At 41.9% G+C, this 13,122-nt stretch overlaps 1 protein-coding gene across 1 annotated transcript in view; it reads right to left on the bottom strand.

Annotated features, from left to right (window-relative positions):
• Window positions 1-6,724, bottom strand: part of LOC119425070 (calcium/calmodulin-dependent protein kinase type II subunit beta) — a 44,029-nt gene extending 37,305 nt beyond the window's left edge. The window contains exons 1-2 of the mRNA XM_037692594.1: window positions 6,417-6,724; window positions 153-247 (exon numbers count right to left, since the gene is read on the bottom strand). Of these exons, the coding sequence (XP_037548522.1) occupies window positions 153-247; window positions 6,417-6,478 (157 nt within the window). The 5' untranslated portion in view covers window positions 6,479-6,724. The remainder of the gene's footprint in view (window positions 1-152; window positions 248-6,416) is intronic.
• Window positions 6,725-13,122: the final 6,398 nt, after the last annotated feature.

The raw sequence follows: 13,122 nt of genomic DNA, 5'->3' as shown, positions 1-13,122 counted from the left end.
GATCAAACAAGCAGTAAAATATGCTAATGTATGCTTCAGGATCCAGGACACACATACTGATGACACGCTGCTTCTTTGTTGTGTTCACTGAAAACACACACATGCTGGATTACCAGGAGTCTCCTATCATCTAGTGACGCTCCTTTTCTCACCTCTGGCCGAGAGCTTCTTGGTGTTGATGATCTTGGCGGCATATTCTTGGCCTGTGCAGAGCTTGATACAGCGACGCACCACTGAGAAGGCCCCCCTGGGAAACAAAAGACAGGAGAAAGGAGGAAAAGATGCTGAACTGCCCATAAACGCTCTGTCAGCATCAAAACAGGCAACTCAGCTATAAGAGTGACCTTGCTGTCGTCCAAGTCTCCTCTTCCTCGCCGCTTTCAATCAAATCAAGTCAGCAATTTTTAAGAAGAGTTCAGAAAGTGCTATAAAATAAAAAGCCACACTAATCTATTTATAATACAAATATAAATAAAATCATCAAACCAAAAATATATAAAAGCCTTAACTGCACATCTTGCTGTTTATAATGTTAATTTTTTTCAAGTAACATTTTCAATTTTGACTTTTCAACCCCCACCTCATGTCTGTGGGGTGCCGTTTGTAAAGTTACACAGTCAAAAATTAACAGCAATATTTTTGTTCATTTAGATTTTCATAAGAAAAAAATAGTTTTTCTTTTTCAAAGTCATATTTTCATCATGTTATTCATACATTTATAAATGTCATAGGTCCAAACTAAATAACTAATTTACAAGCAAAATATTTAATTTACAAAATAAATACTTAACTTGCAAGTACAATATTTAGTCAGTAAACTAAATATTTAGGTGTAAATTAAGCATTTAATTTCCAAGCTAAATATTTATTTTCAAAACTAAACATTTAATTTCTAAACTAAACATTTATTTCCTAAACAAAATATTTAACTTGCTAACTAAATATTTAACTCAGACATAAATATTTATTTTCCAAGCTAAACGTTTAATTTCCAAAATAAACATTTCATTTGCTAACTAAAAATTTAACTCAGACCTAAATATTTAGCTTGCAAGTTAAAGAAACAAGAAACCCTTCTTGTGCCTAGATGTAGCCACTCAACAAAATGGATGTTGGTACCACACTAATTTTTTAGACTATCGTGCTCACAACATTCATGGGCAGAAGGAGAGTATATTCAATTCCTCCTTTTAGTTTTACAGCGAGGGAAACAAAAGATTCAGTGGGTTATTTATATTATAAGCAGACATTTATGTGTTGTAATTATGGAGTTTTTCTGATTATTTATGATCATCCTAAACTATTTACGACTGATATTTGGATAAATAAACCTATATAAATAAATAAATCTATATTTTCAGTCTTCACCAGAAATTGCCCTGATCCAACAACAGCAGGCCTGCAGTGCAACCTGATATGTTTCTATTATTGCTTAAGTCTTTTTCCTTCATTGTGTTGAATAATTCAAGTAATGCTGATGATCAAACAGGAAGGAATAAAAGGAGGACTAGCTGCATTTTCAGGATAAGTGCTCCAACTGAGCTTTCAGCTGGTTTTAGAAGCACATTTTGACATCAAACCCTACAGAGAGCGACAGAAATAACCACCTCTGTCATGGCCCAAAGCTAATTTTATCTCACCTCAGTATTGTTACGCAATAAAACCCTCTCAGTTACCCATCCTCTCACAGGCTCTCCAATTCCAATGCATAATGAGGTGATGGGGTGAGTAAGCATGACACCTGCTGACATCTCACAGTGTGGTGGAAATGGCAGCAGAGCCTCAGCAGGGCAGCTTGTCTGGTGCAATGACCGGAGAAGGTCCAGATCTGGCTCCAAAACGTGGATTAGTTCGTGTCAGAATGTCACACATCTCTCATTTAACTCTATGGGGGCTTAAACAATAAAAGATGTACACAAAAAATAAAGTAACATTAAATAAGCAAATCTGTGAAAACCTGAAGAAATATTAAATAAATTTACCCATTGTTGTGATTTCTAACTGTTATAACAAAAGATGGGTGAGTCAGTGTATGTGTGTTTGTGTGTTTATCAACAAAAACACATCAAAACCCTGGATGAATTTTAACGAGAACTTTATTTTAACCCTTTAAAGCTCGAAAAATATCTCAACTACAGCACCAAATCCCAAATGAATTGAAAAGGAGGTGCCGTGGATGCATTCCCGTCTACTTGAAGGTGGTGCTTGAGTGCCTGACCGCAGAGATCTTGGAGGTAGCGGGAAGCATGGCTCGTGACAGTGGGGGGACTGAGATCGTCCACCGGCACATGCAGTTAAGTCCGCGGTGACGAGGGGTTCATCGGGCTGCTGGAAGAAATGGCCATCTCTCGGGGAGGAGTTCTGCCCGGCATTCAGGCAGTCCTGCTGCCCAAGAGGACCGAGAGCTCTGCTGGGTCTGGGTGGATGAATCGGCATCTGCAGCCAGTTTCTTCGGATCCGCTGTGGGACAGACCTTTACAAAAGATCTTTCCTGCCCACAGCCATCAGCATCTATAACAACTCTAATGAAACCAGGATGATGAGCTACAACAACAATTCATTTCCCTTTGGGATTAATAAAGTATTTTTGAATTGAATTGAATTGAACTGAATTAGAATAATCCATCCAGAGGACCTGACTTAAATTTGTTAAACTTTTTATTTTAAACTTTGCCATTAACTAATGGAGTCAACTCTGTTAGCAAAATATCTGATAGACCAGAAAAGAGTTTGGGTGATATGCATTCCTGCAAGGAATGCTAGACCTTTAATTTTTTTTTTTTTTTTTATATATATAAAAAACGTTTGTTACATTCACATCTAGAAGTAACATTGCCAAAGTCAGAATCTGCACGTTTCAGTAAAAATGAAGCCTATTAACTGTGAAGCATGGCGGTGGAAGTGATATGATTTGGAGCTGTTTGGTTGCTTCAGGGATTCTGACTCAGCTAAAATCTGCATTCACATGCGCCTCATCTGCATCATACCAACACTGAATGAGTGTCTGTGTGAGAAAGTCGTTGTCGAGTGCTTTCTGAAAACAGGCAAGTTTTAAAAAGAAGGTAAAGTTTTAATTCACCATTTGTCTAATTTACAAGCATTTTACTGTCAGCTCACATCAAAAGTTTGCAGTATGTTCTGAATGAAAGAAATGGAAACAAAAACTGTTAAATTTGTGCTATAAGCATTGTGTGTATGCTGAGTCAGTATTCACACAGTTTTTATCATTAATTGTTTAATTTGTATGATTGTTGTTTTTTTTTTTTTTTGCAATCAAACTAATTCTGCATATGTTGAGCTACTTTAAACAATCATTTATCAAATTTTCATCTCCATCAAGAAAAGTGAGCTGAAACTATTGTTTTTTGTAACTTTTATGCTTTTTACAATATTTAACTTGATTTAAAATAAAACTACGTTGCGAGCTCTTGAAAGTCTTGAAACTAATGTTCCCTCTTCAACATTGTTTCTGTCTTTTCTACTTTTAGCTCGTAGCTACCATTCTGCCAGTTTTAGCTTTTAATTACACATTTGCTTCATTAGCTTTTAGCTTCCATTCTGCCACATTTAGTTTTTCAGACAGGCTTTTGAAACTTTTAGTTACTGTTTTGCAAAATTTTTTTGCTTTTAGTAACTGTTCTGCTCTTTGCAAATTTAGATGCTAAAATTACTGTTGAGCAAAAACTTAGCATCTTGTTCTAAAAAAATTAGCTACTTTTTTGCCAATTTTAAATACAATTCAATTGAGTTTATTTATATAGTGCCAGATCACAACAAAGTTGCCACAGGGCACTTTACAGAAACATTCACATACATAGAAAAACCACTTAGTAAAGTTCTCTAAGGAAGCAGCAGACATGTTGAATCTTGGCTTTGTTGCAGTCTCCCATTTTAGCAACAGTTGTCGATTTCCAACACACATTTTGCTATTATTAGCTACAGTTTAGCTAATTTTACATCTGTTATGCTCATTTAAACACATATTTAGATAATTTTGATACTACCTGGCTGCGTTAGCTTTTAGCTATTGTTTTTCAGCAGCATTTTTATCAGTAATCTCAGTTCAAGTGTTCCAGCCTGGTTGAATCATGCAGCCGTCCAGCGGTTGCAGAAGAAACTTGACTCATCTTAAAGTCTGACACTAATCTCAAAATTTCCCATTTGATCCAAATTTTTAGAAAGAATAGTTTTTATCCAGCTGCAGTTCATTTTGAATGCAAACCACATCCTTGAAATGTTGTATTCTGGTTAAAGTTCTTCACAGCACAGAAACTGCACACTTTAAACATCTTTTATTAGTTATAGTCAGGAGACGCTGCCTTTGAGCCAGCTGACCACTCTGCTCTCCCAGCTGGAGCAATGTGGTCTCAAAGGCTCTGCACCAGACCGGTTCTGGTCTTATCTGTCTGACAGGAGTTTCTCAATAAGCATCGGAGAATCTATTGCCTTCTCTGCTCTCTCACATGCGGAGTTCCCCAAGGATGTATTATTGGATCCATTTTACTTTTCATCTACATTTTTCCCTCAAGCTCCATCTTTAGAAAATGTAACATCGCTTTTTGTTCCCACATAGGCAAGGCTTAGATCTACCTTCAGATGAAGCACAATCATTCTTTTTCACTAAAACCTCCATTTTGGCAACTGTTCTCCAACAGATTTAGGCTCCGCGGACTCGTTTGTAAAATATCATGTAAAAACTGTGGGGTGATGTTTAATTAAATTTTTAACCTTGAGGAACAGATTCGTTCTGTAGTAAAGAACATCCTTTTTATCAAAACTGAATTTTTTTTTTATCCTTTAATGACTGTGAACGTGTGATTCTTGCCTTTCAGTCCCAACTAGATTATTATTACTCTGTATGTCATGTCAGCCAGGCCGTCGTCTTCTGACTGCAGCTCGTCTTTTAACACAAATTGTGAACATATCTCCCCGGTGCTCGCTTCCCTTTAATGGCTCCCTGTTCATTTTAGGATTGATTATTAAGTTATATTGTTGACTAATAAGGCCCTAAATGGACAGTCCTGCATACCTGTCTGACCTGCAGCCTTATGTTCCTTCCAGAACCTTTTCAGTTGTAGCTCCTAAACTGTGGAATCAGCTTCATATCAGACAGGCTTCATTTCCTGGTGTTTTTACACATTTTCTACACATCGGTACTCTCTGGCTTTTAATCCAGCATGAGTTGACATTTCTGACAACATTTTAGCCTCTGCTCTGTTTTAACTTCAACAAATCAGATTTTGATTTCTCAGCAGTTTTTTGCTAAGTCGCTTGACATTCATGCAGCATTTCTGCAGAACATGCAGTTTATCCATTTGAATTATGCATTTCTTTGCATTCTTGAACGCTTGCTTTATTTTTTGTTATTTTGCAGTCATGACAGAACAGAGTAAAATAGGAAAAAAAAGAGTTTTAACATATTAGGCACTGTAATCGTGTGCCTCTGTTTTTTTATTTGTTTTTGGTATCTGAAGCATATGAAAGAAGGAAAAGTTGTGTTCCAGGATATAAAGCTAGTTGCATAAAGCCTGTGAGGCGGTGCTTCTGTCCTGTGCCTTGAGCCGGGTGTCTGTGTCTCTACATCCTTGTTAAGTGTGTCTCCTGCAGAGATTTCCCCCCTGAGTCACTCCTGCCATTTTTTTCTGTCGTTCCATGTGACACATGAATCCAGAACAGAAATGCAGAAGAAGCCAAGCAGCATCCAGGAAGTGTTGTCATCAGTGACAGCTTCTCCAGCAGCTCTTTTGTCTCAAACTTCTCACATAATGACAGACAGATCACACTGAGCCTGAACAAATGAAAACAAACTGTAAAATGAACATGTTCAGATCCATAACCTAAAATAAAATCCCTGCAGCTTTGAACGAGCTGGCTGTGGAACAAATGTTCCTGTGAGGCAGACATTGCAGAGAGATCCTCTCTACCCACGCACAACCTGACAGAGACACTGAGTCCACTTCACCTCTCTGTGGCGCCTCTTCAGTCTCTCAATTGTCTGCATCCCTTAAGTCCCCCCCCACCCCCCACCCCCTAAAAAAATTAAAAAAAACTCCAGCTTTCTTCTCTCTGTTTTAATCACAGATCACACCTCAGTAGATCTGCAGTGGATTAGCAGCATCACTCCTCAGCTGTGATAAAGAGCTTCACTCCAACACTATTAAAGCTTTTCCTCATGTGAAGTCATGTGAATTAGCCTTTAGACATTGGAGGAGGAGAAGGGGGATGCCCAGACATGGACCCAAATCTTTAAGCAAAATGCAGCCATATGATTGGAGTAAAGTCAGGTGTGACTTATTTTAGAAGCTTTTTGAGTTGAATCTGCAGAATGTGGGGACCTCCATCTCCATCCCGCATGCTCAGAGCTGTGGGAGGACAGCAGGAGACAGAGGACAGCATCAGTCTAAAGAGACACTTACTTGCCGAGCTCCTCGTACAGCTGGTATTCATCTGTAAAACGCGTGCAAGTGGTCGTTGCCATGATGATGGTGGTGGTTCCTTCCTCTTGTGCCTATGTATGTGTGCGTGCGTGTATGTGCGGGATAGTCCGAAACGCTCGGTGCCACCCTCCCCGCCCCCTCTGGCTGCGGACCTCCGGCTTTAGTCACCGCCCACCTCGGACCTCCGGCTTTAGTCACCGCCCACCTCGGACCTCCGGCGGGTCTCCCAGAGATGCGCGCTGTGCTCCGCGGGCTCCTTAAATACCAGAGAGGGGAACGAGAGCTCAGCAAGTGACGTGATCCTCTGAGGGGGGAGAGAGAGAATAAAAATAGATGAGAAAATGTGGAAAAAATAAAAGATGAGGACTGGAACAGTGCTGTGGGGACGCAGGCTGCAGGAGCGGGGTTTGGTCACTCTTTATAATAAACCCTGAAATGTAATACAGCCCATAATGATCTGATGCGGGGGGTGCTGCATGGATCTATTTTTAGGAGTCAGTGAGGAAAGCCCTCAGCTAAACAGAACAGTCTCGTGTTTTTCACTAACTTCTTTAGGCATATTCTAACTTTAGAAGAAGAAAATAAAATTTATAACTTCGTTTAAGTTTAATTTGATAAATAATTAGTGTCTTTAAGCTCCCAACAACCAATCCATCTTAATTTAAACATTTTATTGTTCCATAATTTCATAAAAGAGCACTTGGTTGTCAGACTGCATGGTTTACTAGTGGTTCCTATAGAGTTTCTAACAGCAGAATATGAGGCAGAGCTTTCAGGCTCTTCTGTTCAGGGACCAACTTCTAGTGTCTGTCCTTCTGTTAAGGTCAGGCTTAAGACTTTCCTTTAGATAAATGGTTAGGGTTAGCTTTGGTTTCCTGAGTTTTCCCTTAGTTATGGTGCTATAGGCTTAAACTGGTGGAGAATAAATGCATCCTTGCTCTGCTGTCTGCTAAGTTATTTTCAAGGACAGCAGGTATAAATGAACTGCATGGCTCTGCCCTTCTCAACAACAAAGAGGAGAAAGATAAGGCAGTTACTGTCAAACAAAGTTAAAATTGTTTCACATTTTAATGAAACAGAACAATCGCAGCAAACAGCTACAAGAAAACTTCAATCCATCTAAACACACTCTTCTAAGATTTTGAAGAACAATCTATTATGAACAAAAATGCTGTTGAGGCAGCCACACTCTGGTTTAATAAACTGGTAGGACCACAAAGAGCAAAACACAATGAGAACAAGATGGCATCAGACAGGCTTCATGCTCAACTCAGGGACAAACAGAGACACCATCAAGATAAAGAGTGATGAACATCATCACAAACACCTGACAAGAAGACAACGGGGAACAGGTGAGAGTGGGTGGAGCAGGAGCAGAACAGAACCGAGCACTGACAGAGGAACACGAAACAAACCTAACCATAAAACCAGACAAAATACACACCCTGATTGGGTCGATGGGTTTGTTTGACCAAATAATGGGTCAAAGGTCGGGTCAGAGCTGAGATCATTTCTTCACAGTCTGCCAGAAGTTGACAAAATTGAACCTGACAAGATCTCTGCTTTATAGTGTGATAAGATAAAATGACAAAAATAACTTGTAAAAATAAATTTAACCTGCTTGGTTTTGTTAAGAACATTAGCTTGACGGAGTTTTGGTCCCTAAAACAATAAATAACAACAACAAGCTTCATAGTCACTGAAACTTTGCAGCACTTTCTGTATTGTTGGTGTCGAGGGACTGATGTGTTGTTGCTACAGCAAACTCCTCACAGCTCTGGGTGAGAAATTGTGTTTTAGTTTACTGGTGCAGTCTGACATAGTGTCCTTGGTGAGTGGGGTCATTGCAGACCTTTGCGGTCTGCTGGAGGATGTGCCTTGTGTAGCTCTTGTCCAAGTGTGGAGTCAATAATCCACTGATCCATCTCAACCAGACTTGCTGCAGCTGCTTGACCTGCAGCTGGTGTACCACAACGTGCATATGCCTAGACACTCTATGATGCAGCAGTAAATGCAGAGGTGAGGGAGGTTTGTTTCGCTTCAACACGCAGAAAGTAGAGACACTGCTGGGTATTTTTGATTATGTGGATAGAGGTGAAGTCCAAGGAATTTGAAATCTGAAATTTGTTCTACCTCCTCTCTGTTGTTCTGCAATCCTGCGACCACTGTGACCTTCAACATCCAAAAATCACAGATCATTTCTTTGGTTTTCCTGGTGTTGAGGTTGAGGTGCTTGTCTCTGCACCTGGACACAATGTCTCAACCGCCTCTCAGTATAATGTCGCCTTGCCATTGCTGATCAGTCTTATTGCATCATCAGCAAAATTGATGAGTGTATTAGAGCTGTGGGTGGTGACACAATCATGAGTGTACAGTGTAAACAGGACAGGACTGCGGACACAGCCCTGAGTCACACCAATATTGAGCATGACAGCAGAGGTTTAGTGGAGCTCATTCTGACATTTGAAAGATAATTGTGAGGAAGTTTTTGACCCACAAACAAGGGGTGGGGTGGGGGGGGGGTGTTGAGCTACCGTCTCTGCAGTTTGTTAACCAGTCTGCTGGGGCTGATGGAGTTAAATGCTGAGATAAAGTCAACAAGCAGCCTCCTGACATACATGTTTGGGTTCACCAGGTGACTGGGGGCAGTGTGCAGGGCTATGGTGGTTTCATCTGTGAATCTGTTGAGTCTATAGGCAAACTAATGTTGGTCAAGACAGGTGGAAGTTGATATGCTCCAGTAGCAGTCTCTCCACTTCATGGTCACCTGATGCTTCATGGTCAGTCCCTGATGCTACTGGGGGATGAATGGCTGATCATACTTTGATGGTGTCAACAATGTGTCTGCAGTCCTCTTCAGAGCAATGGAAGAACGTGTTAAGTTTGTCCAGGAGATAAGTGTCAGTGAGGCAAGGTGGCAGACAGTGCTAAATGAACTAGCTTTTTGTTAGTTTATTTTTTTAGCTTGTGATTATGCAGAAGTGGATAAATGACAGAGGAGATGTAAGGTTGCATGTCGGGATGCTCATTGTTCCCACATGGTGTTCTTAAACAGTACTGCAGGGATAATGAGGCCTCCTCAGTCCAGTGTCTCAGTGGCTTGTACAGTGGTTTTGGACTGCAGAGGCGGGACCTGTAAGCTGGAAAAAATCAGAAACACCTGTCTGATTGTTAGAGGTAGGGGGAAGGGATAGCATTATAGAGCTCATCAAAGTTCGTGTAGACCTGATCTGACCTGATTTTTTTCTTTTTCTTGTTTTAGTGTTTACAGTTTTGTGAGATTGAAGCACAATCTTCAGATCTGTGCAGTTGGAATCATGAGCTACACTGAAAAAGCCATCGGTTGCTTATGGTTCTTTTGTTCCCAGCTGTGGTGTTTTTAACCCTGCAGTTTTTAATTCAATTCAGTTCCGTTTATTTAGTGCCATTTCACAACAAAGTTGTCTCGGGGCAATTGACAGGAAGCTTCTGTAAAGACGCTCTTATCTGCTGTGCTGTATTCATTCATTCAACCTTTATTTAAACAGATAAATCACATTGAGCCTCGAAAACTCATTTACAAGGGAGACCTGTTTGGACAGACAAAAAACAGTGGTTAACTGGACACATGTAGGAAATTGGAGGCGAAAAAATCCCTATCAGACTTTTTTCTTGGCTGAGAAAAACCCCTAATATTGAAAAAACACTTTGCACAAACAAGCACATATTTACATAGACATTCTGCAGAGCAGAGCAGGAAGAAGGAGACGAGACCGGTCAAGAACGCCTACAGATGCTCTCGAGGTCACTGTAATCAGTCAATGTCCTCCGGTGAGATCCATAAACATTCTCGAGGTATGTCGAGAAATGGCCAAGAATAACCTCTAAAAGAATCCAGAGTCCTGAAATGATGACACAAAGTTTATTCAGCGGGGTTTCATCTGGTTATCAGTTGGAAATATTGCTCGATGTATCACAACTGTATCTTGTCCTTTATCTGTATCTGCTAACCCGAGATTGTTTCTAGCATCGCCTTTCTCAGAAGAGTCATTCGATACACTGCGTGACTCTGCATCAAAGAAAGGCGGTGGCGTCGTCCCGCGCATAGCATCCCGCCATGGAAAAAAACACTCAGCGGAGCTGCTGCCCGCATCGCCTTTTTCGAGGGAATCATCCGATTCACCACGAGAAAAACATGTTAGAAAAGGCAATGGTGTCGTCCGGCGAGTAGCGGCCCGCCATGGACAAACATTCAGCGGAGCTGCTGCCAACAACGCCATTTTCGAGGGAATCATCCGATTCACCGCGAGGAAAACACGTTAGAAAAGGCGGTGGCGTTGTCCAGCAAGTAGAGGCCCTCTACGGAAAAAAACATTCAGCGAAGCTGCTGCTAACATTGCCTTTTTCAAGGGAATCATCCGATTCACCGCGAGGAAAACACGTTAGAAAAGGCGGTGGCGTTGTCCAGCAAGTAGAGGCCCTCTACGGGAAAAAACATTCAGCGGAGCTGCTGCTAACATTGTCTTTTTCAAGGGAATCATCCGATTCACCACAAGGAAAAAACGTTGGAAAAGGCGATGGCGTAGTCCAGCGGGTAGCGGCCCGCCATGGAAAAGCACTCCTTGGCGCTTACCTTGAACAAGGCTGATCGTCTCTGCTTCTCCTCGGGGAGGAAGAGCTCACCGGGATGGTAGGAGGTTGGCGTGGTGTAGACCCAGGCATCCTTAGCAAAGGTTGTGCCGGTCAAAGCTGGACAACTTTTCCTTCTTTGTTCTTCTGACAGTGCTAGCTAGCTGGCTGAAGATAAAATGGGAGCCAATTACCCAGTCTCACCGTAATTTATACGGACCGGGGGTGAGGCCCACACAGCAGGTGGGTGTGGACTAAAGTTTTCAGTGCTGTGCTGTGCGCGAAGTGATGAACCCACTAGCGATAGACCTTAAATGGCGAAGCCTATACGAAATAAAATAATTACTTTCAGACCACAATCTTTATATTCTTTGACCATGTGACCTTTTCTCAGGTAGTGTGGTCTGTTTCTCCAGATGAAGTTCATGTTCATTTTGATTGATAGTCTTAATTAAACTATTTGGGACAGCGGTGCTACAAGTTGCATATATTTATCTTGACAAACTTTCCATTTTTGTTAAGTGAATTCGTCCCAATATAGAAAGGTCTCATTGGAGCCATAAGTTAAGATCTGCTGGAGGGCCCCATCACCCCAGAGGCACTGTTCGGGGCCAACTTCAGGACCATCCTTGAGAAATCACAGAGGTCCGAGGAGGTCTCAGAGACTGTACACCATCTGGTGATGTCACAGTCCTCCTCTCGCCCCTCTGGCCGCTGGAGGGATCGCCTTGGCCAGCAACAGCAGAAGAGGTGCTCCACAACTGCGACAACGACTTCACGCTCCGCTCCTCCGCCGGCCTCCTCCACCATGTAACAGATCCTTGAGGGGAAGGTATGTGCTTTTTGATGATGTATGTTTTGATATAAAACAGAAACACCTCTGAAAGTAACGTTTTTATCTGAGACTGTCAGATCAGCTGATCTCACAGCTGCCTCTCTTCACACATTCCCCACACAGAACGAGCCAGTAACCTCTAAACAGCATTTTACATGGCACCACAGTTCAGTAAATATCACGAAACCCTCGTCTGCCACGTCAGCTAAAATGATGTTTTTTCAGCAGACCGAGTCCGGTAAAATCCCTCGTTTTTCAACCAGAGCCCATTTTTAATTTCTGCTGTTTTCTGCCCACTCACAGCGCAGCGGGAGTAAACGTGTTTCTCCACGACAGCTGCAGCCTCCACCGAAACGGTGTCTTACTCAGAAAGCGCTCACGCCTCCTCTCAGTGCGCATCGGCTCACCTCAGTGTGAGACCGCAGCCTGGGCTCAGCACAGAGGCACACATACAGCCCTTTTTTCTGTCGGAGCCCCCCTTGGGTTTCCCTCGGAGAATCTCCGGAACGAGTGATGGCAGTAAGGATTTTTAGTCTGGTTGACGTTCATGAGAAACATGACACAACACAAATGCGTGCCCGCACTCCGAGCGTTACTCAGAGTGGCAGCGAGTGTGTTTCCTGGACAGATGGACGGACCATCTGATCAGCAGGGTTTACATGCTGCAGTTCGCAGCTCAACTTCCACCGTTCAGAGGGATTATAGAGACAGCTCTGTCTTCTCCAGAACAGAGCTTGTCTCTCCAGTCAGAAATTCAGGAATTTCTGAAGAAACACGTGATTTTCAGAGTTCCCAACGAAGAGGAAAATACGTTTTTTTCCCCTCCCACTACTTCCTGGTTCTGATTTTAAAAAATGGAGGGATGAGACCCATTCTCGGCCTGTTCATGTTCAGCAACTCGACCATAGGGAGACAATTCCACATGCTGACAAACAGCTGCTGGAGAACTTCACCAGAACGACTGGTTTTCACCTCCATAGATCTGAAGAGCGCATATTTTCACATTTCCATCATTCTGAAACACCCCACCCATGTTCTCGAAATGCGTAGAGACAGCTCTGCAGTCATTACACATGGCAGGAATGAGAATTTTTTTCATCTGGACGATCTGCTCTTATTAGCTCAGTCCAATTAGAAAGCAGTCGCACAGACCAAAACACTAGTGTTACACCTGGTAAACCTGGGTTTTCTATAAACTGGGAAAAAACTTCCGTTTGTCCGTCCCAGATGATTGTTTATCTG

Source organism: Nematolebias whitei, chromosome 18 (genome assembly GCF_014905685.2).
Source record: "Nematolebias whitei isolate Nwh7 chromosome 18, NemWhi1, whole genome shotgun sequence".
Classification (NCBI taxonomy): Eukaryota; Metazoa; Chordata; class Actinopteri; order Cyprinodontiformes; family Rivulidae; genus Nematolebias; species Nematolebias whitei.
Note: the sequence above shows the minus strand (reverse complement) of the source record. Positions and strands in the feature narration are given on the sequence as shown.